Raw genomic sequence first — 27,935 nt, forward strand, 5'->3', positions numbered from 1 at the left:
CTTTACTTCCTTCAACCTATATCACAATTACTACAATACACTTCGAACAGTGCAATTAAGATCCCCTATACCTACCTTGGTTTCATTATCTGCTGGTTTTCAATTGTGCATCCCTTGGTCACACTGAACACTTGAAGCACATTAAAAGACCATTTATTGAGCATTAAAACGTCACATAAAAGCAGCTCTCCGTTTACAGAGAATTTACACGAAGTACATGTTTCTCTGCATGGCTTCTGTTACTTTGACCGCGCTCACGTACTGTTCGGTAGAGAGGGTGTCAGATCCACTGGAGCTAACGCTGCTTGCACTCGAGATGTTGCAGGCACTAGCAATGTGCTCTTTAGCACGGAACGCGGCCAGGTGAGCGTAGTAGACAGGTGCCGGAATGCTCACGCTGCGAGCGCAACGAGCGTACGTGTGGCACAAGTAGTAGCTCAACTTCTGGAGGTCGTTCGAAGTAAAATTAGCATCGTCGTGGACGACATAGTAATGTGCGGGCTTGCTCGTGCCCTGTATGCCAGCGTGGCTGCAGAGAAAGAAGTCGAAGTCCACGGGGTGAGTGACCACTGTGTCCACGGTGGTGCCCGGAGGAATGTTTTTCGCACGGCCGACGCCCTCGTACTCGTTTGCTGGCATGAAACGGGTGTGGTGGCGCTTCTGCACAACAATGAACGTGACAGGAGGCTTGTACGAGCCGTCAGGGCTGAGCTCCAGGCAGGCTTTCCGGATGGCGGACAGCTCCTCATCGCGCACGGCGGCAAACTGGCCTTCGCTGACCCCGTCCCGATAGAAGATGATGCGCAGGGGCTTTTGCCGAGTCTCGTGGTAGAAAGCCTTGAGCAGGTCCTTGACCATTTCCTAAATGCACATAAGCAACACACATTACGATCAACCAAATACGGCAAAGTGTACAGTTTATTCACAGGCATGAAGCTGTGATGCTGGGCAATAGAGGGCGACAGGCAAGGTATCAAATTTAGCTTCCACAAGTGGTGTGAAAGATTTGTTTCGATTTCGCGAAGCGCATTGAACTCTCAGAAGTCCAATGATTCATTTTTCATAAACGCCATCTTGTGAAACCACGTATCAGACAGGGAGCCCATTCACATATTCAAAACAGCGTAGCAGGCCTCGTTCCGACAGCAAACGTCGCAAGTGTGCTTTACAGCACAGCACTTAGTTTTCTCCAATGTTGGTTCTCAAATTAGTTAAACCCGCTTATAACGAACCGCCATATAATGAATTCTTTAATATTACGAAGTTAAGGGGGGACATGGCACTTGAAAAAAAGTTTTATTTTTGATCGATTTTGATGAAACTTCCTGAGTTAATGTATATTTGTGTGCTAATTTCAAATATGCAACTATTTTTCTAGTATGATGATTAGTTTTTAAGATACATAATAGTTCATGTGCCTTTTGGGGAGAAAGATTTTTTCTAAACTGAGTTAGTTGCAAAGTAAATCAGCATATCACGTTAATCTGCAATCGGAACTGTGTGCAGTGCAACAAAATTGGGTGTTCTAAACCCATTAGAACAAAAGTTATGGTATGGTGAACATTCATGAGTGAAATTCTAGCTCGAAATTGATCACTCGCGAATGTTCAACATACCATAACTTTTGTTCAAATGGGTTTAGAACATTCATTTTTGTTGCACTGCACACAGTTTCGAATGCAGATTATCATAATATGCTGATTTACTTTGTAACCTAGTCAGTTCAGAAATAATCTCGCTCCCCAAAAGGCACATGAAATATTCCGTATTTTAAAAACTACACAATATACTAAAAAAGTAATTGCATATTTGAAATCAGCACATAAATATACATAAAGTCACTAAGTTTCATCAAAATTGATCAAGAAATGAAAAAAAAATTTTTAAGAGCAGTGTCTTCCCTTAAGGGTACTATTCCTCACCATTACTCCATAGCACATGCATTTTTTTTGCAACACACCATTCTTGCATTGCAATTTTTTGATACTTTCAAATCAGGCACACTCTTGGGGTGAACAAGTAGTCACATCGTAAAACTACAAAGCGTGAAAGTGAGAAAGAAAGGATGTCACGACATGCATTGCAGTCTAAGAAACATGACAAAAGAAACTGAGCCAAAATAGGCCCAAATGGTTACGAGGAAAATGGCTGCACAAACTCAGCAGGCAGGCGAAAAGGCACTTTTGAGAAAACGGCTCTCGAAGTGTCACCTAGCGTCCAGTGGTCTAGAATGCACCAGGATCATAGTTTTTGGTGTCCTTAGTGATGAGAGGTCTCTTGAGCATTTGGCGCTTGCTTTGGTGCACTTTTGATGCCTTTCTTTTCCCGTATGGCATCCTTCTCTGCAGCTCTTCGAATGGAGTACTTTCCAGGCTTTGGGCCAAGTGATGCACAAAACTCTCAATAAGCATGGAGACTGCCAGTATTATACCTGCAGGTTGCCTCATTGACAGCTGTTTCAGCGGCAATCAGTGGAGCGTTTAGCTCTTCTGGTCGAATTGACCAAACTACCAAATGAAGACTCTCGGCCGCATTTTTTTTTCTTTTGGCAACAGCCAAGCAGCTGAGGGTGGTCAGGTTTTGGTAGACTGGCAAAAATGCAGTGCTGCCAATTTATACGTGTGTAGTTGTGGAGCCTTGCCTTCAGCTTCTGTAGCACAGTACATGCACCATCTCAGGGACTCAAGTGAGCAGAATTTATTGTGCAGCTCTTCATCTCTGAGGTGACGTGATAGAATGTTGTCATTATGGCCTTTTGCATGTCATCAACGTCAATGTTGTCACGGATAGCCATACCATAATAACTAGTCAGTCTTTTAATCAGGCCACCCCATCCTCCAAGTCTTTGATCCTTCTCGCTTCTAGATACAGGTGTTGGCAGAGCTGTACCCATCCTCTTTTTAAATGATTTATACAGTCTTCTTTAGCCAATGGAATAAATCTGTATTTTTTTCTTCAGAAAGAGTCAGGAGAGTATCACTGTCTCCATCACAAACAATGGATGTGTACCGGAGGTCATTCTTTCCAGTGACCTTCTGAATAAAATTAAGGTGGGGGACGTGGCATTCACTACCAACTTTCTTATTCCTTCGTAGGTTTTGATGAAAATTGGCACACTTATTGCAAACATTTCTGGGATCAAATGTCTGAGCAGTTTATTCAATAACAGAGTTGGTCAGATATAAATACAACTCCCTGCTTCACACGCGCCACACTCATTTGCAAACCTCGCCTGTGATGCATTTCATCATTTACTCGGTCGTGGAAACGGTAATTTGAGAGGCTTTCGTTATTATAGAAGATTCATCAGAGCTGGCGGCGACACCAAGCACAAATCCAAGTGTGCCTAAATTGCATCACCAGCGCTTTCTTTCAAGCCGATGTACTCTGCCGCGGGGTCCAGGAAGTCAGCGCACAATATGCTGGCTGGCGGCATTCGGTGACAATGCACAATGCTCCCGCGGCAACGAAAAAGCGGCGCATGTAATGTGCTTGGTCTCGCATCTTGCGGCGCCGACGCGCGAAATTGCTGGCCGCCGTTCCGAGCAGTCAATGTGCGACAAGCTTGGCCGGGATGTCCGCTGCCGATGCGCAAAATGCCCATCCGCACTTTCCGAGGAGCCAGCGGACGATGAGATTTGTTGCTTGCGACGAAGCACAGTGCAGCTTGTTTGCTAGCGCGATGTCCTTGCCCGCAAAGTTCGGATTCATCTCTTAAACCAGCGCCGTGAGCGGAGTTAGGCCTAGCCACGCCTCCGAGCAGTAAGCTCGGTCGCGGTGTGCGTGGCTGTGGTGCCCGACGTTTCAAAGCACGTCATGTTCAATCGCGAGTACAATGAGTAGTCCCGCGAAGTTATTCGTCACGGAGTATGAAGTGCTGAAAAGCTCAACTTCTACCCGAGACGCGCATCTGCGATGTTCACGACGAGCGCGGCACGCTATTGTCTATCGTACACCGATGACTGCACTTCCGCTTGCAGCTGTCAAACTACAGGTGCTACAGGGTAATCACATTCTAAATTATCGTCGACCTGTGCACACAGAACGAGAGTGAACGTGTCACTACGTAGCGCGATTTTCGACGGTCTTAACACCAGGTAACATTGCGACGCGTAAGCAGCAGACGACTGTCCTCTCGGAGCGAGCATCGGACCAATGGCAAGGCGTGCTGGAGCAACATGGTGGACGCGGCCAATCGGAGGCCTCGAAATGACATTCAGAGAAATGACATTCGAAATGACATTTTGCTTTTTGTGCGCTTGTTTTCGAAGGGAGGAGCCAGCCGAGGCGGGGAACTTGAAAACGAAGAAATGCTCTTCGCGACGAGCTCAAAATGGCGGTGCCCGGTTGTACCGTTGTGGAGCTAGTATTTTTTTAGAAGCACTGCTTTTTCCGATCTCCACAATAATTTTCACCACTGCATTTTTCGCAAATTGGCGCGTCTAGCGGCTGCGCCGCGAACTAGAGGAAGTGACTCGAAACTCGGCGGATACCGACTCTCCAACCGTGCTCGCTGCAAAATCTCTTACCAATGGACATCTCAAGCCGCCACACGCTGCCGCGCGTCTCTCTCAAAACGTGTTTTCACGGTCGGGAAGGTGTTCTCCGTGTGTGTGCTCAACCGGCAGCCAACGACGCCATTGCCGCGCTATCGGCCGTATATTTGTTTTCGCAGAGGAGCTTGTGCCCGTGTCTACGAATTTGCTGTTTGTGTTGTGTGCTGCTAAGTAATGTGAACGGTGAAGCACCTGACAACGCAGAATGCCTCAACACTGTTCTGCGCTAGGGTGTGCAAAAAGCAGCGTCGAGAGAGACTAGCCCTGTCATACCTTTCAGACAGAGCCGAAACTTCGAAGGATATGGATTCACGCTGCGTGCCCGTCGGAGCCAACGTGGGTGCCTTCAAAGCACGACTTTGTGCTCCGAACACTTTGAGGATAATGACTGAGTCACTGTATAAATTGCTGGTACCGGCTACCGACCTGGCTCGTCGTCCTCGTTGTCGCTTGACGAAGCAGAAGGGTCGCACGCATATGGTTGTATTTGGCGCATCCGGTTTGGAGGCCTGTCGAACTCTGGAGTCTCAATCACAGCTCGTGGAACCACTGTCACTCGCACCTTGCATCTTTGCTCGCTCGCGACACGCTCGGTAGTTGTAGTGGTTTTTGAGGAAGAAGCGCTATTTTGTCTTCCATGTCGGGAATAGGGGACAAGGCTCAGCGCCACACCAGCCACCCTCGGTTCTTGAGAGGAGGTGAAGAAAGGGAAGTGGCAGGACAGGAGAGAGCGTGCCGGTTGCCCCCCTCGAGTTGATGGAGCATTCGACGTCACGGCCGTCGACAAGCGCAGTGGCGTGCAGCCGCCGCGCTCTCAATCCACTAAAAATACGGCCAACTGCTCGAAATTACGCGAAATAAACGCTGTTTATAGGAATAGTCGTGTCGTCCGAGTCGAATGTGTTTTCGTAGATTTTTCAAAATTTTGTTCAGTATCCCTACAAGTGAAAGCTGTAGCAACTGCAGAGCATTGACTCCCCTGTTTCTGTTCTTGTGCGTTATCAGTTTTCAGTCTTGTGCGATTATGCAATATTTTATATCGTCTTCTGTTCTTTTCTTGCGATTATCCGGTTTGCTTTAAGATTATGTATCTTCTATTCTATGGTCTTTCTACCGTTTTACTACTGCTTGCTACAAGTGCGGTGCACCTAACTCCCGGCCTGCCGGCATCAAACATGGGAGCCGCGTGACGCCAAAGCGACACTATATGATCACTGGCAGTCCCTTATTTACAGTTCAAACTGGCATCATGCTGTCAAGCGAATTATGTGCAGCGCGTTACCACAATGCTCACCAGCACTAGAGATGCGAGCATTTGAAACAAACATTGAAAATTTTGAAGGGGTGAGGGGGGATATCGTTTCGGGTTTTTGAAGAAGTATAATAGTGGAAAAAAACCTCTCCTGTGAAATCCTTATGTTGTGTTGAAATTCCTGCTAACTTATTTTCCCTGCCAATGCCATATTCCCTAGGCATGCTGGTCTGGCCGACTCGACTCACCTTCAAGTCTTCAATAATCTCAACACGAGCAACAGCTTCTTCCATTTGGATCTGCACTCGAATCGAGGCCCTGTATCGTGCTGGGATTGGGTCCATGCTCCCGACACAGGCAGCAATGGATGGCTTGACCCTGTAATGACAGATGTATGCGGTGGTTCAAATGTACTTCTCATGCATGGCAAATAAAACTCAATGCTAAAAGCTCCCAGCAACGCTTTCTGAATATGGTCAGAAAATGCTGACGATTGGTAGTTAATGCTCCTGTGGACATGCGAGCCAAACAGCACAGCAGGAGGCATGGAATAGGCACAGCACGAGGCAATACAGTCGATCCCGGATATATCGAACTCGAAGGGGACCACGAATAGTTCGATATATCGATAATTCGAAATATGAAATATGCGTATTTAGGGCTTTAATTAAAGCACTGCAGGCCTCGACACAGTTTTCCTAAATCGTAAAAAGCGCGAACATAACGATTCGCTCACATATGCTAAAGAACAAGGCGAGAACTTCTTTTGCAAGTTAGCGCACTTTATTTCGCATGCAAATTAGTCCATAAACTTGTCTTGCTTCTTGCGCGCCGTGAATTTATCAAGTCATCATCAATATCATTGAAGCTTTCCAGATAAGTAAATTCAACACCTTTGGCCACAACAGCGGTGATCGACGCTGAACGCTGATGCGAGCTCTGTAGCGCGGTAAAGGGTTTAGCGGTGGCAGCGGCGGCTGGCATCTTCAAACCGTATGGGTCCATTTCCGCAGCACCGGCAACGTTAGCTATGATCTCGGCATCGATGCAATCAGAAACAGCTACATCGTTATCTGCAGCGATAAAGTCACTCGCTGTGCTCCCGTCCGATACGGCACCCGGAAACGCTAATAAGTCGCAAAATTCACTGACGCACCGTACGCCGTAGTCGGCGGTCATGACGCGCCCAAAGTCGTCACCTGGCACCAAGGCCCGTAGGGACACAGTGCACGACGGTGCTTTACTTGACGTCGTTCCAAGCACCGGTCATCATTTTTATCGCTACGAGCGGGACGATGTTTAATTCGACTCCCGAATGACGATTTATCAAGAACGGAGCGAGAAGTACACATGCCACAAGAGACAACGCTAACAACGCTGCACGAAGAAACATTTCTCCACCGTCGACATGTTGGCGATACCGATGGCACTTATGGCTTTGTAGAAGGCAGCCGCTACTTAGGCGAGAAATGCGAAAAAAAAAGCGTAGCCTCTGAGATCTGCATTTTAAAACCGAAAACACTAAAAATACGTCACAAGGTTGCGGATCTCGAAGGCCATGCTTTGCGGGCCCGCATGCCATCGTGTGCGGACAAGGAAGGGAATGCAAACATCACAACAAGGCTGCCAAGTCACTTCGAATTCTCATTTTGGCGCCCTCGGCAATCAGAATCTGAAAAACACCAGCCCATGCATTAAAACCTGCGGATCGCGCGTCAAATATAGCGGTGAACTGACAGCGCTGCAACGCAATTTCGTCACCTGCGCGCGACGAGGGACTGGGCCGAAAAATGATGAATATTTGTTAGGAAAAATGCACTTTCTGGGCTTCAGTGCGGGGCAGCGTTTGATATAGCGGATGTTTCGCTGTGCGGGAGTTCGATATACGTGCACACCAGCCCCATACTTTTGCATGGGAAATTCAAGGGGATTTCTCAACTGTTCGATATAGCCAATAATTCGATATATCCGAGTTCGATATATCCGGGATAGACTGTATAAACTATGATAGTGAGGTCATTCAATGATTACTTGAGTGGTGCACAGACCCTTTAAAAATAAGGATGTTGAACTGGACTTAATGCAAGAGTAATTCTCATCAAGCAAGTAACAGCTCATCATTCAAACAACGTGATCACCTATCGCCTGGTGCCGGGTGTGTCACGTCAGCCCCTATGATGATGACCGGCTGCTTGAAAATCTCTGGCTTTTCTGCGGCGAGAAGGCCGTTGTTGGTGCCACCGAGTTTGGCATTGATCTTGAGGCAGAGGTTGGTGATGAGCGGAGCAGTGCACTTGCGCGTCATGTTCAGCTCCTTGATGCACTGCGTGCGAATTCCCAACTTCACCTCTGCCGCCTCCTTAATGTCCGCGTAGGACGCCTGGCGTCCAAGCACGACGACGACTAGGTCTACGCCTAGCCTTTTTTTGAGGTCTTCTAATACTTTCACAATGGGCGCCCGGTCCGTGTAAACGCTGTTCACTTCGAGGGGGTCCTTGACTGCCATGCCGAGTTTGCCGCCAACGTCCTTGAACATGCGCACCATGTTACCGACTGCCTGCTTATCTAGGCGGCAGTTGACACCCAGCAGGGCCCACTTGTCAATGGGCATGGCAGATAGAAGCCTACTGTTACGCAGGTCCCACACGCCATCCTTAGGTTGCAGCGTCTGCTGGCCTCCAAACACGAGGGATGGTGGGTTCAGCACCCTCCCCTGAAGCCTTGTAGGCTTGGTGTTAACCGTAATGCCAAATTCGTCCAAGTACGGCTGGCTCTTGTTGACCAGGTCGTTCACAGAGTGCTGGATGGATCTGAATCTCTGCACTGGCGGTTGTGCAGTGCGCTTTATCATCTCCGAAGTCATGGTCTCGCTGAGTTTCTTTCGGTACGGCTGCGCTTCCACAATGTGGCAGGCCTCAAGCGGCAGGTAGACTGGACGGGCCGGCGTGCCAGCCTGGATGCAGGGCAAGTGCGGGAAGCGCATGTACTTCGGGTACTTCTGGCGGAAGTACTCTGCCACGGTCGTTTTCACGCCACCGTCCAGTTCGAACTTCAGCTCCTGCGCCGAGAGCTGCGTCACCTTTGCAACTTTGTACTTGCGAGGATAGGTCAAGTGCAGAACGCGCACTTTCAGATCCTTTAGTTCTTTTGAGAGCTTTGTGCATTGCGACGCGGAGAGTTTCCTGAGGGATTCCGGAGCCTCTGAGAGCAGCTTGGACATGAACTCCACCACCGGGATGGCCTCGTAAAATGCCGTGGCAGAGCGGTCGACATTCAGCATGGGCTTCCACTGAGCGGGCCGAACGCTAGTGTAATAGCCAAACCACACCTCGTGGCCACCGCCGAGCGAGCTGTTGTCGTCCGGCCTCGGCGGCATGAAGATGGACCGTCCCACTGGTGTGAGAGTCACACACGGTCCGTGCCTCATGATTATGTCGAGCGCTTGTATCACCTCTTGAGGCACAACGCGCACTCTCCTCTCGTAGACTTGGTGCAGCGCATCCAGGTTCACTGTGGCTGCGTACTGAATCGTGACTGCAAACTGTTGCTCGCGGTCACCTTCCTGGAAAGGGACCATGAACATGCGGTTTCTGAAAGGCAGCTCTTTGCGCGTGTAGAGGTTCTTCCGCCCATCAAAGGCTGGAAGACACTGGTCCAGCTCTCCCCTGTACTTTGCGACAAGGTTCTGTATGACTAGCCGATTAATGCGCGTGCTGAGGCAGCGAAGCTTCTTTTGGTCGGGTGCCTTTTCCTCTTCCTTCTTGGAAGGAGAGATAATTGTCACATCGTAGTGGTAGACCGCCCCGTGTGGCAGTGAGATCTCGAAGTGATTTGCAAACAGGTCTATTCGCCTGCCCAAGTTGCCGTGTTCCGGGCGTTGTGGGAATGGTGTTCGCCTTTGAACGACAGCGGTCTCGGGGGGCAATGCCTTCTTTACAGCACCCATGTCGAGGGGCTCACCAGCAGCCACAGCACCTGCAAGTTGTGCAACAACGAAGTGTGTCATGACAAGGAAGTGTTCTAAATCACTATGATCTCAACAATCCTGATTTGTTTAAGGGGCACATGGCTTGTTTTGATGTATCTTATGTCTCAACCTGATGAAGTTAGCTAGGCCTGTTTAGTTTTAACAGCGGTGTCCGCAGAAAACCACAGGTGGGTATGTGCCACAAGAATCTGGCAAGCCCCGCTAGAGCACAGCAGGTGCATGCTAAACGAAAACTCTGCTCGGCAAAGTGGCGCACGTAAGAGACAGAAAGCAATAGAAAGAAACAAAGAGAAAGAGAAACAGAGAGAACAGACATAAAAAGATAGAAAGGGAATGACACAGAAAGCAAAAGACACACGAAAGAGGTAGAAAAAACAGAGCAAGACAGAAGGAAACACAGGGAAGAGAGCGAGAAAAAAATAGAAACTGTTACAAAAAACATACGAGAAACAGAGAAAAAGGCAAAGAAAGGAAGGCCACCTAGCTCCACTATTCCTTCAGGCTTTGCACTACTAGTTCAAGGCTGCAGTAACTTTAACAGTGCTGTTCTAGCTCTGTTAAGTGTGTGACCGTGCCCAAAAACTATCAATCATAAACGGTTATGTGCCACAATTCATATGTGCCACAGGCCTGTAATAACCCTGATGGGTAAGAGAACCAGTACAGAGAGAAAAAGAGAGAAACCGCTTTCCGATAGCCTCAACAACTGCTGCGTCACGGTAGGAGACGCAGCAATGCAATTTTCCGTCGCTCCACCATGCGCTGCAGATCCCGCAAACTTTTGCAGCCGACAGTACCTCTTGGAAAATAAAAACTGAATTGAACGCTCTACACACCAGAACTTTCGTTCAAATGGGTTTAGAATATTCATTCTTATTTTGTTGCACACAGTTTTCATTCCACATTATGTGATACTGCGATTTGCTTATAACTCTCAGTTTAGGAAATGACCCTGTTTCCGAAAATGCACATTGTGTGTGACATTTTCAAATATATGTAATATGCTATAAAAAATTAGGGACTTGAAATCAGCACATAGATATACATAACCTCCTCATGTTTCATGAAGTTTGATGAAGAATTTAAGAAGTTAGAAGTGCAGTGGCTGCAGCCTTCTGCAATCGTACACCAGCACATAAAATACCGCAAAGGCCACACTTAGCATCTGTCTATTGCTGCACCACAAAACTAGCCAGTGTCCCAACAAAGCCACATTGGTCACGTGAGCATGATTGCAAAACCACATACGTCCCAAATGCTGGAAATTGTGTGTAAGCATTCTGCAACCTACAGATGTTTGCACTAAAATCTCCAATTACACACTTTCCGCAGAGTGCTCAAATCAGTTTGTTGATTTATCCAAAAAACTTATCCGGGTGACTCAATGGGTTGGAAGCAGTAAGAAATTTAGCCATGGCAGCAGAAAGCTAAATTCATGTGAAACAATTCAAGCACCCATGCAACAACCAACCACTGCAATAGCGCAGGCAATTTTAATTAGGCTAGCCCTTTTGCATCATCACAATACCACCAGCAGTTGTTTGCATTGCACTCAAGCAAGATAAGTGAAACTACTTGTGAGCAGTTTGAGAAGGCACATCAGGAGTATGTTCAATAAGCAAAGCCAGCACATGGAGCACGTTCCATATTACCGTTTCTTTCTGTCAAGAAAGCATAGCAGTCAAGGCAGCACAGTGGCACTTTGGAATTAAAATATGTTCCAAAGCACCTTGGGATCAAGACAGTGACTTGCCATGCCAGTATATTGAGCAAATAAACAAAGCAAGTTCCACCCTAAGTGAAAGCTGTGCAAACTGCAGAGCAATGATTCGCCTGCGTTTCCATTATGTTTATTTTGTGTATCTTTTCTGTCCTTTTTGAGTGATTATGTGATACAGCATAGACCGCTTGTAACGTAAGTCGCCGGAGTCGCGAATATCCGCACTGTAAGCAGTACCGCACTATAACCAAAACAACTTTTTGAAAGGTTGCACGTGTGCAAAACATGACGAACGGGTAGGCGCGCGATTCCGACTATCGAGGCATGCGACTGGGACGTAAGTTTGCGTCTGCTTACATTTGGAAATGTTGAACGGTTAGCGTCCGTGGACCTGCAGTACCGACATAACGAGTGCAAAAAAAAAAAAAAATGCGCCGTCACGGGATGTCGCCGCAGTAGCACACTGCGCGTGCGCCATGTCGAAAACGGTGGCGACGACAAACCACCACTCAAGTGTTTCGCACGCACGCCCGCGTTTTTAAAGATGTAAGTCACCCCTGCAAAATGTTTCATTGACTCGGCCCCAAACCGCAACTTCTGTAGTCCGCGGCCGCCGACACGGCAGCTAGCGCTCGTTAGGCCTAGCGTGCGCATTGCAACTTGGCATGCCGCCGCGAGAAGCTTGCCCTAGGCAACACGGAGATCGGGCGTAGAAGAGATCGCACTTGCGAGCTAAACCGAGGGCATCACGCGTGAAATGCAGTTTCGGTTCGCGGTCGGGAGAACAGTCGCGGCAACTATCCTGAAAAAGTCTCAAGCTTGTAAGTCCGCCTGTTGGTGGCAAAGGCGAAAGCTCAATCGCGTCTCAAAGCATTGTAACTTGCGGGGGAATAGAGGTTGCACGCGCGATATCTGCGCTCTACGACGAAGCAACTATTTTCCCGACGGAGACAAATAGCGGTAATGCGCTCTTGATGCGGAAGCGGGCGCCCGTACGTAGCGGAGCGTGCATTTCATGCGGACGGGGCAAAGCGCACATGTCAAGGGGGCAAAGGCTTCTCCGTCGGCCACACAACCGCTCCCCCTCCTCACACCACGCACCCGCGGCGGGCTGCTGTCCCCCACCGCCATCCCCTTTTTCCTCCCCCCGCTCCTTGTTCGTTCGTTCCGCGTCCACTCCTCCTTCGTAACGCCGTCGCCGCTCTCTCCCCCGCTGGCGCATCTCCGCTGAGAAGCACACTCACTCCCTCGCATCTTTGAGAACGTTCCGGCAGCCGCATTATAACCGGTCTTTCATCTCAGGGGACTGCACACTACCGTATTTATTCGAATATAGGTCGACCTTTTTTTCCCAAAAATGTTGCCCATAATCAGCTATCGACCTATATTCGTGACCAAAGAATCTCGACCTATATTCGCGATCAAAGCGACCAAAAGCACCGCACCTATGGCGTTCAACTGCCGCGCCTGCTGTTCTTCAAGCAGTTCCTGCTACATACGCACATTATATACCATAAAATCTGGTATAAAAACCGTAACCGTTCGCCTTTTCCGACTAAGTAACTAAGAAAAAAAAGTTATTTGTGCAATAGCTGCACACCGCCTTTTCAAAGCCCCCGCGAAATGCAGCCGCTCCGCCATGTTTGCGCTGGAACCCGTGATTTCCCTAGGTAGGCCGTGAAGTCCCTAGCCCCCTAGCCGTGCTGCCTGCCGACGCGCAGCCGCACTGGCACACTGGCCTAAGGCCTCACTCTTTGTTTGTTGTTTGATCTGACGTGACGGATTGACGGTTCGCATTTGCAAATGCGCGGTTGGACGGTGTCACGTCGGTAGAGCTACACAGCTGACTTCAAGCGTCAAGTGATACTTTTTGCCGAGAATTCCAGCAATTGTGCCGCTCAGCGTGAGTTCGACGTAAAAGTTGATTAGGGGCTGGCGGAAGCAGCGGGACCGACTGTTCGCGTGCAATGGATAGCGTCGTGCTTTTCGCGGCTCAGCAACTGGCAGGCATGACGCTCTTGAAAAAGAACTGAGGCTCCGGGCGTCAAGGAGGCCCTGCAGAAGGCCAACAGACCTGGTCGTCATACCGCTAGGTATGACGTCCCGGCTACATTAAGGACCGGGTGGCGAAGAGTTACAAAGAGCGGCTTGAAGGAGGATGCTGCAATGACACCGACGGGACGCCGCGAGAAGGGCTTCCCTCAATGAAGTTGCGACATGGGTGAAGGACGCGCGAAAAGACTTGCCAGCGGAAATTATCGTGACTGGCTTTAAAAAGTGCTGCATTTCCAACGCAATCGATGGCAGCGAAGTCGACGTCATTTGGGATGCCGAGGATGCCTGCGAAGAATCCGACAACCTTCCTTGCACATCTGACGAACATGACACTCCCGGCAGCGACTAGGGCGCTAAGTTAAGGGGAGACGCGGGTCTTGGAACGGCCAAAATTGGTCAAAAAATCGATTTTTCGCAAAGCTTATTTTCGAGGCGTTTGTACTTCTGAGCACCTACTCTCAAATTGCTAACGCTAAATTCGGTCGGGAAACGCGATAAAATCGGCTTTCAAAGCACCCCGGCAGCACTAAAATGTCCCCAAAAGGACGAAATTTGTTCGAACTTCCCGCGCGCACCATGAGCGTTGCAGCGGGCCGAGCGCCGCCATCTTGGGCTAGATTTGAAGCTGTTTTCTTTGTGCACATTTTGCGCCATCTCAAAATGGCGTCGCTCAAGCAGAACGGCCGCCGTCGCGAGTTTTCTCAAGGTCGTTTCCAGGCCACTGATTGGCTCTCACGCGGCGCGCTTTTCAAGCGCGCCTTTCCGAGTCTCCCATTGGCTGGCGCGACCGACACGTCATTTTTTTTTCTTTGTGTTGGGTTCTCCGCCGTGGCTGTCCGTTTGTGTGCGCCTGCTTTTGCGATCGTGCGTGTTTCTCGACGGACCGTGTTTCCACTTTGTGCCGGTAGTTTTTCCACGCGATCGAGATGCCTGGAGACTCTCGTCTGAAACCATCGACGCAACGAGCTTTTGGAAGCCATAAAAAACGGGCTTGGAACAAGAAGGCGCCGGCTACAAGTGCACCGTCGGCAGCGGAGTTGGAGTCGCAGCCGGACCCTTTGGATCTGCCGGGAACTTCAACTGACGACACCGTGGGACCAAGTTCGACTAGCGAAACACTTCGGGTTGATGCCGCGTACTACTCAACGGCGGAGCAGGCGCAGCGAGTTGAGAGATCGACGCAAACGAAGACCGTTCTGTCTGGAAAGTCGGCTACCCAGCGCAAGTTCGACCTTCTTGGAGTCAGCGCGGAGTGTCAGACCGGTGACGCCGGGACCGATTTTTTGCTCGTCGATATGAAAGTTTTGAATAACTTTTTTGCACAAGCGAAGTGCGACAAATGTGACGCAAAAAGTCTCAGCGTGAGGAAGGCAACGGACAAGGAGTACGGCCTTGCGGTAAAGCTTATTTTTTCTTGCAGCAGTTGTGATTTCGAGAAGAAGCAATTTTCTTCTCCGAGAGTGAGCGGAACTGCCACCATCACTCCCTTCGAAGTCAACATGAGGGCCATGAAGGGGATACAGATGATAGGCAAAGGTGTTACTGCCCTTTCAGACTTTTGTGCGTGTATGAACCTTTCGCACCGAGGCTTGCACCACAAGAAGTTTCAGGGACACCTAAAAAGTTTAGTGAAAGCCTGCGAAAACACAGCGACTGAAAGTGAAGCTGCTAGTGTGGCAGTAATAAAGAGCTGTATACAGATTACAGGGTAACATGCTGCCTAACATCTAGAAGGTTCTTCCTAAAGACTGAAAAGACATGAGCAGCCAGTCGCTTGAGCCTCATACCCCATGGCTTTTCCAGAACCCCCCAGCCGCTTGTCATGGTGGGGTTTTGATCATGCTTTGCACATTGGAAAATTTTTTTAGATATGATTCCTTGGGTGGAACAAGACACTTTCTGTTTTGTTTTGAAGGGAAATAGATGGGGAACATGTGAATAAAATTTAATGGTTAAAGGTTCCTTTCATAAATTTATACAGTGCGTGTCAAACTTCAAACGCGATTTTCTCAGCTTCACATTTTTTGCCAAGTTGACCAGCCTTACGGATCTTTTCATTATGTTTTTGTAAGGTAATTTTGATAAATTTTATACCGTTGAATTCGTAAGAAATAGGACTGTGGAGCTATGCTATTTTCTTGTGGCTAAGATGAACATATGAAATTTTGTGAACAATAATGTGAGCTAATTGCATTTCAAGATTACACAGTGTCAATACGATTGAAAGTTCTTATATGATGATATATCTCAGTGACAATATAAATAGCATAGCTCCACATGGCAGGTCTTTGGCTACAGCTGCATCTTAAACAGAACCTAAAAATACTGAGGGAAAGTGTCTTAATGACCCGTAAGAAATTACCTAATTAGATTTTACTTATGCTCTCACAATTTGATAACTAATTGAAGTACATGAAAACTAATTATATTTTTGAAATCAGGAGGAAGAAATACATATACACAACCAATTTCATTACAATATCTCCAATAATAAAACTTCATTTCGAGACCAGTGTCTCCCCTTAATTGTAAATAAAGGTGTGCTATGTTTCAATTTTCCTGTTTCTAAAAAAAAAAACATGGGTCGACCTATTTTCGAATATTTTTTTTTTTATTTCTCGTACAGCGCTATAAGTAGGGGTCGACCTATATTCGTGCCCGACCTATTTTCGAATGAATACGGTAAGCGGTATGCGTATACATGGAGTTCTATGGGAGGGTAAACGGGAGTCAGAAAAAACCGCATTATAGCCGGTACTGCACTGTAGGCGGTTACGTTATAAGTGGTCTGAGCTGTATTGTCTACCCTTTTCTGTTCTCTTGTGATTACCAGATTTGGTTCGCGATTATTTTCTGTTCTATCGTCTGGTGTTTTGCCTCCACTTCTCTCTTCTGTAGATCTGTGCCTAACTCGTGATGCTGTTGCTCCGTTGCCTCAGACTGACAAATTAGCCCAGAGGCGGCACTGGCGTTCACGGGCAAGCAGGCATAGAGTTCCAAATAAACATCAAATGTGGGATTATGAGAGACGCCAACGCAAGACGACAGGATGGTCCCCTAAAATGCTCCACAGTCAATATTCACACCTGCCAGAAACCCCAAGCCTATGTCGTTTGAGGCATACTTTAAAAAACAGGGAAAAGCATCTGCAGGAAAGATTAGGACGTGAGCCACACATAGCACAGCATGCAGCCTGAAATTTGCAATTCTCTTCTCCCTAGAAATAATGCCATATACGCCAAGGCCACGGCCGTTGGTTAATTTGAGCATCCTGAGATGCATAGTTATCGTGGCCACCATGGGATGCCGCCACGTCCCCGCACTTGAGATGGCATTGAAAGCAAGCCGCATGTTAGAAGCAAAAAAATTGGGGGACCCTTAAGCTTCGCCTTTAAGAGTTGAACGCAATAGCGAAATCCGGCCCCTAGTGCGCACTTCAACCACTAAGTGCATACTTATTAATGTGTTTTGTTACACACACACACGCGCGCGCGCGCGCGCACGCACGCACGCACGCACGCGCGCGCGCGAATGGCACAGGTTTTCGATCTAAAGCAAGAGTCGCATGGCCTCTAAGATACACGCCGCGCGCTCGCCATCTCGGAGGCCATGAAGAGTCTCACAATGCCTCACAGATGGCAGGACATTATCTAGCGTTTGCTATTTGCTTGTTGATATGTTTTCCGCTAGATGGACATAGTTGTCCATTTTTAGAGCTGTTTGAAAGTTCGTGTGTGTTTTTAGCGGCGATGGCTGCACTATCCCGGCCTTTTTCGACGTAGTTTGATGGTCTCCCAAATGCGCCTACAAATCGCCGAATGGGCTCGTTTTCGTCGTGACACCTGTCGAACAAAATGCGTTAAGGAGACTCCTTCCACTACATAGCATTTATGCAGTGTTTTTTTTCCGAAGTAGCTGCAAGTAACCTCGTGGCTTCGTGGTAGGACACCTGCTTGCCACGCGAACGGCCCGGGTTCGATCCTCAATGAAACCGAAATTGTTATTCTTTATTTTATTTGCTGCTTTCTCGATTTTTCGCTCACGGTCGATTTTTCGCTCACAACCAACGGTGCCGACACCGACAACGGAATTTCTGCGACACGAGCTCTCTAACGCTATCGCGTTAAAAGAAGTGCTCAAGATGATAATGTGCACTGACTAAGGGATGCATCATCTTGCCTCCTAGTGATACCCCTCCCTGCAAGTTTTCAGCGTGCTCACTAGTACAAAAGGAGAGAGCAAGCACTTGAAACATGTGACAAACCCCTAATAAAAATTTTGCCGCATGTGATGCGCCAACAGTGATGCGCCAATAGTGACAACCGTATTTAATCTAGGCCGGGCCGGATTTCAAGCAGACCCCCAAAATTCGCAAGGCCAGGAAAAAAAAAAAAACTTATATCACTATACTCGAACCTAAGCCGACCCCTCCCACACTCGCACATAGTTTTTTCGAAAAAAGATCGGCTTAGATTCGAGAAAATACGGTATTCCAATGTAACTGAGAAGTGTGGCAGGGCCCCTTTGAGCAATTTGGAGGCGCTGTCGAAACCTAATCGTGTGGTGGGCTGGAAATCATTGGGAGACCCCTTCGTCCAGCAGTGGACATAAACAACAATGATGATGAGTTGTAGTGGTCGAACAGCATAAAGAAACAAGTGCAAATGACAAGGAAGCGGGACACACGAGGGACCCCATTTTCGTAACTTACCCGCTGGTTCTGCCACTTCGCGAGCTGCAGCGGCAGCAGCCGGCGCTTGCTTTCCACGTCCCCTCTGGGCACCACCACCACGTTGTGCCTTTGTTGTTGCTGCTGCTGTGACAGCCGTTGTTGCTCTTCGGCCCGTCTTTGTTGCTCCTCGGCCTGTCTTTGTTGCTCCTCGGCCTGTCTTTGCTGCATTGCCTGAGCGAACGATGTGTCCCGATTCTCGTCATCTGAAAAGTCAAACAAGGTGGCCAGTCAGTCAATGAACTTTATTTATGAAGTATATAAGAGAGCTACCTAAAAATTCCGAGCACATGCCCCCTCCAATTTCACTGCCAATTTCTAATTCCCATGTAGTTCTGGAAAAGCACCACAGCCCACAGCCCACAACCCCCCCCGCCCCCAACCTCCCCACTGCACGCTCCGCACAGAGGCCATGTACTGCGCCCATGAAACTCTGGCCTGCCACAATCCTATCACGTCCTGCTTAGCAGCCAGCTTTCTGAGCGCTTATGCCTGAAATTTGTCGCCAAAATTTGACCTTTTTCCATATGATGATCGCACCCTTAGTGCTAGACACCAGTGACGATTTTCAGGGTACCTTCAGCAAAAGCATCACCTCTGAGATCCGTATTCCAAGATGGTGCTTATGATGCCATATTCAGCAGAAGTAAGGCCTCTGATAATTGTGTTCGTTGCTTGGAGCTGTTGCATTGGCTTATCATCAGACTCATGCCGTGCTTCCCACAGACTGATCGCATTGCGGTTGAGTTTTTTGTATTTGTATGCCCCATGCCATGAACGAGAGCTACAAGACTTCTGAGAAAGTCCACACACAGCATTTTTTTCTAGCGTGAAACCTTTGCTGACATTTTGAATTTAAGTGCCATTCCAAAAAAGCACCACACCCCCTCTACCTTGCCAGTTATTCCGACTTGATGAAGAAAAATGCGCATGCTTAGAATTTTACAGTACTTGAATATGAAAACCTGGCAGTGCAAACAAACGAGACACAGAAAGAGCAGGACCAAACACATGCCAAGCTTTCATAATGCCAAGCCAAGATTTTATAATGAAGGCTTGGCATTTGCACGGAGAAAGAAGTATTTGAGGAGAAGAATCTCTCGGCCGCGGCAGCGCGCGAGGGCGGCGCGATAGCGTCACGGCGGAGTGCGGTTACGCCGAAGCACGACAGATGACGCTTTCGGCCTGTTGCCATCTTTTACATGCTCTTCTATGGACGCGACACATAAAAATCGTGATAGCGCCTCGTACATTGTAAAATTTCTAAGATTTCTGTCTGTAACATCAATCGGTAGATATGACAGATATTTTAGCTGCAGTTCCTAGTCGATACTGCCAGAATTATAGGCCGTACAGCGCTTCAAACGAACTGCTAGTAGTGGCCCCTGAGCAGACGACGTCCGCCGCCGCATGCACGTGCCCCTCGCTCCTCGCTCGCATGTTGTGCGCGCGCATGCGCAGGTGGCCTTGGGACGGAAAGCTCCCTTCGCGATTCGCTGGTTTCTTTCTCTTTAGCGCTCTCAGTGGCTTCCGCGCGTTGCGCCGGCGGCGCCGACTCCTCGATGTTTGCGCGCGCTTTTCACGCCGCGACAAAGGAGAGTGCTTTGCAGATTTCGACCAGTGCTTCTTCAGGATGCGGCGGAAATGTGTCGCGCCGAACTGCAGCAGTGGGTACGCGTCCTGCAAGGAGAAGGTAATTACCTTCGAAGTCCCTAGTTACCCAGTGAGGTTGGAAGCGTGGGCTCGCGCCATACAAAGAAAAGACCAACAGCTGACGCCTCGTGACTACGTTTGCGAGAAGCACTTCTCGGATAGTGACATAGACAGGCGGCGCTATTATGGCAAACTTGGTGGCGAAGTTTCCTTGACAAACCGAAACGTCCAGTGTTGTTACGAGACGCCGTGCCTTCAATCTTTCCGCGTGCTGTCCCAGATACTTGTCTGCTGTTCTCAAAAAAAGACAATGTGAAATTTCAACCACCTGCGGTTTTGTAACGTGCACCTAAATGAAAGCACACGGTCCTTTAGCATTTCGCCTCCATCTAAACGCGGCCGCCGCAACAACCTATATAACTCTGAATTGATGGTATATAGGGTAAGTCCCATCATTCGTTGAAATAAATTATACCTAACTCATTGAGTTGACGTTATAAAAAATTATAGATTTCACGTTTTACAAAAGATATCACGCTGGTAGTTTTCTTGTATATGACGCCATTTTTCTCGTTAATTTACCGAAAAAACTTAGAGTGCGCTTGAGCTTCGCCTTTAAGAGTAGAATGCGATAGCGTAATCGGCCCCGTGCGCATCGCCTTCTCAATTGCTAGCCTCACCGACGCGGACGCCGACACCGGTATTTTTGCGAAACGGGCTCTTTAACGCTGTCGCGTTAAAATATGGAGCCGGCGAGGACGCACAAAAACGCACCCATTCGGGCGTGAAGCGCGAACGGCGAATCGGCGACGAATGGCCTTGAACCGACGAGCTTCGTCGGAGAGCGCGGTGAGAGGGACGCGCGCATTTTTCCTTTCTCCGCCAGCGGACTCTCACGACAGAGGGCGCGTGAGCGCTGTGCCCGATTTCGTGACTTTATTAGGACGCCCGAGCGAGCGCAGTTTCGCCTCCTCGAGAATTCTTGCTCCGTGGCATTTGCTAGGCAAGCCAAATGATTATACAAGTGAGTGCTACTGAAGAGCCTACAACAAACCACACTGCAATTAAAAAAACAAGAAGCTCCTGGTAGATTTAAGTTCTATATGATACAAGACTGTTCAATCTCCATTCTTGCAACTGTGATGATGTGCGCATGCATACTTGTACGCATCCTGGCCTCTCGCAAGGCACATCCACCGATACAATAAAGTTGCTACCTATACTCCCATCTCAGAAGTTCCCTTCAGCACTGGGAGGCAGCAAGGCGCCTTTAGCCAATAGGAAGGGTGGAAATCACCGTGTATTCATCCCCGCCTCACAGTCTGCTCAGCGTCCCCCTGGTGTCTGCGCACACATGATGGGCATGCAAAGCGAGCAGATAGAGAAAAAAAAAACACGAGCATCCATCGAAGTTGGTGCCCTCTACTTCAAATTTACCAAGCAGTCGTCATGCGCTGTGACTTCCAAACTGACCCTTGTACTGCTTTGATTTATGTCCAGACTCTTCAACAGCAATGTATTCGTGCCTATACTGCACTATTTCCAAGCATCATTATCAAATTCTCAGCATACTCAGATTAGCGAGCGTGGCTAAACAAACAGCTATTCTCGCCAATAATGTTAGAACGTACCCGATGCCTTGTCCTCATAGTGAGATGGCACAAAAGCAATGGCTCATTTCACCATTTATTTGTTGCTGTCAGTGCAGTGAACGAGTCACAAGCGCAAGTCTGGATTGAAGCGGGCAATCGCGTGCCATGCAATTTGTAACCACTGTTAGCGGTGGCTACCGATACAATAAAGGCATACGATGTTTATTCTTCGCGTTTACATCTCACATTGACATCACACAACACAGGCCAAACAGATGCGACTGTCTAAAACCTGCAAATTGTAAGGTCATATCTCAAACCATGTTTTACTGCGCAAGCATGTGACTTGCTTACACCTGTGTGAATTCAGGCGTCCGCTCCAGTTGCTCGACGCCATTTTCCCTTGAGTTCTCGCATCACTCTCATCCCGACCGGATGGGTGGCAGCTGGTCATAAATCGCTGTCACTCTGCTGCTGCCCCGCCCCTCAAAGGTTAAACACTGTGTCCCATTGGCCTAATTTTGGCGAGATTCGGACCTTGCTCGCGCTCACCCTAGAAGCAGGGCCGCGCGACGAGGTTCAGGGAGACCACTTGGGGACCTCGGAGGGTGCGTATATGTTTCGGCCTCTCCGGCCAGCGGCGATCCTCCGTTTCTTGTTCTTCGTCGCCGGCTGGTGGTTACGCCATCTTGTTGGGGGTCCGGCCTCGGCAGGCACGCGCTCCCTTCCGCGGTCTCGAAGTCCCGAGGCAGCGCCTCGCTATCGTGCACCGCATGTTTCTCTCAAATGTTCCTATGTCTGTTCTGTTTCTTCCGCTCTGAGGTGAGAGATCGGGGCAGCGCTGGCCGAAGGGTAGGTTGGCCCTCCAAACTTGGTTCTTTGTTTGTTTTATAGGTGTGCCATTCGTGGCCACTAATCGATATAGTTTGTAACTCGTATTAGCTAATTGGTGTCGTGTAATTATGTCATTTACGATTGGTTCTGGTGCAAAACAGTTGATCTCCACAATGGTGTTTGGCGCATACAGCTAAAGAGTATATAGCAAGGTAGTGCGTGTCGGGAGGCCGGTAAAGGCAACGAATAACGTAAGTAAACCCTTACAACACCCCATAGCTTTGGTAATGCTGAACAATAGTAGTGGTCAGATAGAGCAAGGACACACGACTTCTCGGAGCAACACCAGAGACAATGGGGTGCCAGAACATTTAGTAGGCAGTGTGTCTGGACTTCACCATTCAGAATATCCCTCAAGATGGCCTCGCTGAAAGTCTCACAACTTTAGAGCTCTTTTTGCCATGCAAGAGATGCAAGCACACAAAGCTAACTGTTTCGTAGGCATGCAAGGCAAGGCCCACCTGTTGCGTGCCTGTGTGCGTACTGCGAGCGCTCCAGAATAGTATCGTGTGTCGCTTGTGTACGTACAGTACTCACGGATTCAAAGGCAACTAATTTTTTAGTATAACGAATTGTATGAGCAACTGCTCGAGATAACCACGTCATGTCACAACGAATCTGGTCTGTAAAGATAATGTCTCTGATCTCCACATTCAAGTCGAAATTACAGATATGACCCGAACTGAAGACAAACGAAAACATGTGCATTACTTAGCCCTAAAATGTCTTATTTCAATCCACGAGTACTGTACGTACATTCGCTTCATACCCAACACACTTACACATGGTATTTGCACGTCAAGCTCTTTGACGAGCTCACCCGCCACGGTGGTACAGTGGTTACAGCGCTCGGCTGCCAACTCGCAGCTTCCACTCCCAGTCGCATCTTGATGGAGGCAAAATGCTAAAGGCCCGTGTACTTCGATGTAGGTGCATGCTAAAGGGACACTAAAGGCAATTAATTTATGTCAGAGTGAAAGCTCAATGTATGACATCTAAAACAGCAATATTATCAACAGCAGTGCCCTACTTAAAGAGAAATTAAGCTAAATGTATCACACGATAAGCGCCACGAGCAGCACATTTTTAAAATGATCCCGATGACGTATGAGAGTCTGCCTACAATTAATCACTAGTAATCAAACTAGCAGCAATAAAAAAAACCTTCCTTGCATCAAGAGACGCAATAAAATCCTGTTTGTACATTGTTTGATTCATGGAAAAAACCTCTTTGGCGTTGCCATGGGGAACGGCAAGCGTGGTTCAAAGGTTCTGTTTTCGCCGAACTGCGCTTCGCCCGGCACCCTGCTTCGCTCACACAGTCGCGTCTCAGTGGTAGTTTCGGTATCGCGTACTGCCGTGTGTGTTTTGCGCACTCGTCAAAGTCGCTCTGACAGAAAGTTCGACAATGTTGCCGGATGCCCGAATGGTGCATGTCGCCAGTGCACGCCGCCGCGCAGTAAAGGCGGGCAACGTGGGGCACGGCAGCAGTGGCGTGTGAAAGACTGATTTCAGGCAGGTGATTTGAAGTTCGCTACCGCAATTCGGACCACTAAAACTTGATTTTATTTAAATAAGCACTTCCTTGGCATAAAAGTAGCACTACGAGGTTTCTGGACTGCTATTTAAACAATCAACGTCGACTTAATATTTGCCTTTAGTGTCTTTTTAATGAACCCAAGGTGGTCGAAACTTCAGAAGCCCTCAGCTATGGCATCCCTCATAATCATATCGCCGACTTGGCACATAAAACCCCAGAAACTATAATCTGATGTGCACTGCTTGATCTTACTCTGCGTGTCAGCTCAGAACACCTGTAAGCTAGCTCAGAACACCTGTAAGCTAACTACCATTACTGGCGTGTGACCCGTTACTGGCATGTGATGCACGCAACGTAACGTGCCGAAGGCATAATGTGTTTTGAGAGGCTTTGCCATTCATACACTGAAGTGCAGTAAAATTTTTATAGTCATCCAACTGCAATGCTCAAGTCTGTTGCATGCTGCATGATGGTTGTGCGTGCACTGAAATGAACTACACGCACATGCACTGTCCTCTTTTTCAACGTACAGTTAGGTCAAATACGCACAGGTTAGTGTTGCACCAAATACCAACTAAATCAGCTCTTAAAATCGCATGGTATAGCACACACTTCATATGTATGTGCGGAGCACAGCTAATCAACCATCCAATCCAGAACTCGAGCTACGAGTAAGCAAGAGAGGCCCAACGCCCAGCTCTTTCAACTGCTTTACAGTACACCTAACATCCTGACAACATGAATTAAAGCATGCATAAATCACTGCCAGGTCAGTTCCGAACACGATTTTGTAGGTACTAAATGATACTAAGACATATAGAACCATAAGCAAAAGTATATAGATTATGGGAGTGCGTGCTGAAATTGCAGTCTGCTGTCAAGGGCATTGTTCTGGCAAATGCGAGGGCTAAGCAATGCTCTTGAAAGCAGATGGCTCGCCACTAGAAGGCGTAGACAACAATATCGGCACATGCTCCCGTGGTCCGTATACTTTTGCTCACGGGTGTACCAGTACTTTTTGAACTGATGCATAACACACTCCTCGAAGTATCTCAGCACACAACTCCCAGGCTTGCCGTACACACAGCCAGGTAAATCTAAGCTTTACAACATTGCTCTGCACGCAGACCACACATCATGCAGCAAATTTTCACCGGGACTTCAAACCTACAGAGGAGCAAACCAATACAGAAAGTACAAAGGTGGTCAGGCTTGTCTACAACACTGGAACGGTGCACTCCAGACTGCACTCTGACATTTGCCAATTGCGCCTGGTTAGAAAGATCCCAAATTACAGCATGCATGGCCACTAGGGATGAATACTCAAGTGCGGGCTGTTATAGGTATATTCAGCACCAGAACATGCTGGAAGGTGCCAAAGCATGCCGTTCCAGCATTCTAAACAAGCATGCTGACCTCTGTACACAATGGGTCTCTGCAGTTTTCCGCATAAGTTTGACATCGCTCCCAAGAGACTTTTCGCATTGCGTTAGGATACGATAAGGTTTCTTTTTTTCCCCTTCCTTTATGCGGCAGCTCCTGGGCAATGCATCAGTAACCCAAAATTATGCTTACCACGTTTATTTACCACTATTTAGTGTAGTCCAGCTTGTTCTGAGACCCACTACTAGTATCAACCTGCACAATCTGTGGTAAACAAAACAAGTGAGGAAGACTAAATTACGCAGGCTGAGATGACTGCAAATACAAACTGGAAGATAAAATGAAAAAAACAAAGCAACTCTTCATTTACTTTCAGCACAAGAACAGCTTTTGAATCTGGCGCAGCGCCTGTGAATGGCATGCAAAAATACTACCGGGGCACATATCCCACTGGGATGTCAAAATATGTAGCCAAAATATTAAGTGTGTGTAAGCAGATCCAAGGTACCTACCAATTTAATTTTTCCGAGTTCCCTGATTTTTCAGGTTTTCCATAACGATTCTGAGCATATTTAAGTGTGTGTAAGCAGATCCAGGGTACCTACCAATTTAATTTTTCCGAGTTCCCCGATTTTTCAGGTTTTCCATAACGATTCTGAGCATATTCTCCGACTGTTGAGCCTGCTAGGAAAACAGACTATGTACTGTAAGTGAGCCCACGGGGGGTTAAAAAAAGAAAGGGCACTTTCATAAACTGCGTGCAGAACTGAGGACATATGCCATTGCATCGCCACTAAACGAGCTTTGCTCAGCCCGGCAAGCCTCCGCTCTTGTGCTTCTGGCCAAACGAAATGCTTTCAAGTTGAGATGAGGTCATGGCCAAGACAAGAACAATTTTAATTTATCAGAACGAGTAACATGTTTGGGAACAGCGATATTTCGTGTTATATGTAGAAGTAACAGTATGAACTTTTTTTTTTTTTGCACTCCTGTTCAGTTGTTGGATGGAAATCAAAAAGGGGCAGCTGCCCTCCCGCTGGGCACCAACACTTACGATTCAGTTAATGCAGGCTGGAGACCACTACCGCGTTTCAAATCAAATTCACTATTCATATTACAGCTAGCAGAAGCAGTCGCTGCAGTTTGCCACGAATTTGGGCACGGTACGCTGTTAAAAGTAGGAGTTTGAAGCGCCAGGGACGAAGCAAGAAAAAAATGCAGCATGAAAAACTTCCCGTCCGGACGCGTACGCAAACGCGCACAGGGCAAGTGAAAACGGGCGCCATTACGGCTGCCACCCGCAATCATAGTTCTGGTTTTAAATCCGCACGTTTCACACGCAGTAGACTGACTGTCAGCTCACTCTGAATGCGTGAAGTGGTTAAGGAGGCAAATTTGAAAAGTTTGCGCGCAGCGGCCCACCCAGCAACTTCATTTATCGCAGATAAAGTCCGCGTCGCTTACTAGACCACGCTGCGTCCGGCACCAACGAACAGCGCACACCTCTTTGACTGCAATACGCGCATAATGCATGAGCTAAACGCACACATACCAAGGATTACTACGTGCCGAATTAACGACAGCATTGCACTAACCTTGTGCGAAAAGCAGCCAGCGCAAATACTGCGAGGCCTAAGCATTTCTTTTTGTTGTCGCTAGACTCGCGAAGTCAATTTTGATGGGCCTCAACGGAATAAGAATGCTGTAGGGCCTCAACGGAATAAGAGTGCTGGGACTAGCATTGTTCTGGTAATGCCTGTGCTAGTGTCACATGTGCCCTGCTAAAAAGCACCCGTAAGCTACTGTCACGAGACGCCACGGAAGCGGCGGCTACGACGCGGGCATGAAGCCGCGCCGTCCATATTTGACGAGACGCGCCCGCTTCGAAAAACGAGCAATAAAAACGTTCTCACCTCGCCCACGTCCTCTTCCCCGGGCTGGGCCCCGGCCCGGACCGCCTCGACCACGTTTTCCGCCCCGCTGCATGATGTACGCCGCCGACACTCGCCGTAACGACGCCGCTCTCTTGTTTACAAAGTCGACGTTGCTAACGCTATCGCGACGCGCTTCAGAAGGGGGGTCTAACCCGTCGCTACGCTTACGTAGGCTTCAGTATGGGCCAGAAACCGGCCGCACTCTAAGAAGTCGCTCGGGCACCCTCCTACCGTGACTTGCCCGTCGATAACGGGCTGCGACCAAGAGGTCGTGAGCGCCAAGAGCACATCGGCAACATCTGTCCGAGGCGACGGGGCGACGGGCTTGGCAAGCTCCACAACACGATCCTAGGGAACCGTGGATGACGTAAGGTACCTAGCCAATACCTAGCCTAGCCAGGCCACCTAGCGACCTAACCATAGACACGACCAGAGTTGCAGTTGGTATGGCCTCAGAGAATTCACCGTCGGATATCTGCCGGCGCACAAAATCTCAGAGGCCACTTTAAAAAGGAGTCAGAATTCAAGCCAAAAGAAGACATGCCATTTAATCTTAGCGCCAAATTTAATTGCAGCCGATATTATGAACAAATTTCTGTTTGTTAAATAATAAATGAATATCAGTTTGAATAAGTTCAA

General features: G+C 48.3%; 2 protein-coding genes across 2 annotated transcripts in view; one reads left to right on the forward strand and one right to left on the reverse strand.

Annotated features, from left to right (window-relative positions):
- The window catches only part of LOC119400472 (protein argonaute-1), a 379,544-nt gene that overhangs the window by 164,185 nt on the left and 187,424 nt on the right, over positions 1–27,935 (forward strand). The window lies entirely within an intron of this gene.
- LOC119400469 (protein argonaute-4) lies at positions 146–27,601 on the reverse strand. Its single transcript, XM_037667522.2, has 5 exons — positions 27,276–27,601; positions 18,283–18,506; positions 7,947–9,783; positions 6,057–6,186; positions 146–861 (listed from the first exon to the last, which is right to left on the reverse strand). Exons 3-5 carry the CDS (start codon positions 9,752–9,754, stop codon positions 205–207), a joined length of 2,595 nt encoding a protein of 864 aa, XP_037523450.1. The 5' UTR covers positions 9,755–9,783; positions 18,283–18,506; positions 27,276–27,601; the 3' UTR covers positions 146–204.

This window comes from Rhipicephalus sanguineus, chromosome 7, assembly GCF_013339695.2.
Source record: "Rhipicephalus sanguineus isolate Rsan-2018 chromosome 7, BIME_Rsan_1.4, whole genome shotgun sequence".
Lineage (NCBI taxonomy): Eukaryota > Metazoa > Arthropoda > Arachnida > Ixodida > Ixodidae > Rhipicephalus > Rhipicephalus sanguineus.

Bases quoted from the DNA above. Each gene is read 5' to 3' on its own strand.
- LOC119400469 (XM_037667522.2), bottom strand. From the start codon at position 9,754: ATGGGTGCTGTAAAGAAGGCATTGCCCCCCGAGACCGCTGTCGTTCAA. The intron at 6,187-7,946 runs GTGATCACGTTG...CTGTCATTACAG, and splicing joins CACCCGGCACCAGGCGATAG to GGTCAAGCCATCCATTGCTG. The intron at 862-6,056 runs GTGAGTCGAGTC...ATGTGCATTTAG, and splicing joins AGATTATTGAAGACTTGAAG to GAAATGGTCAAGGACCTGCT.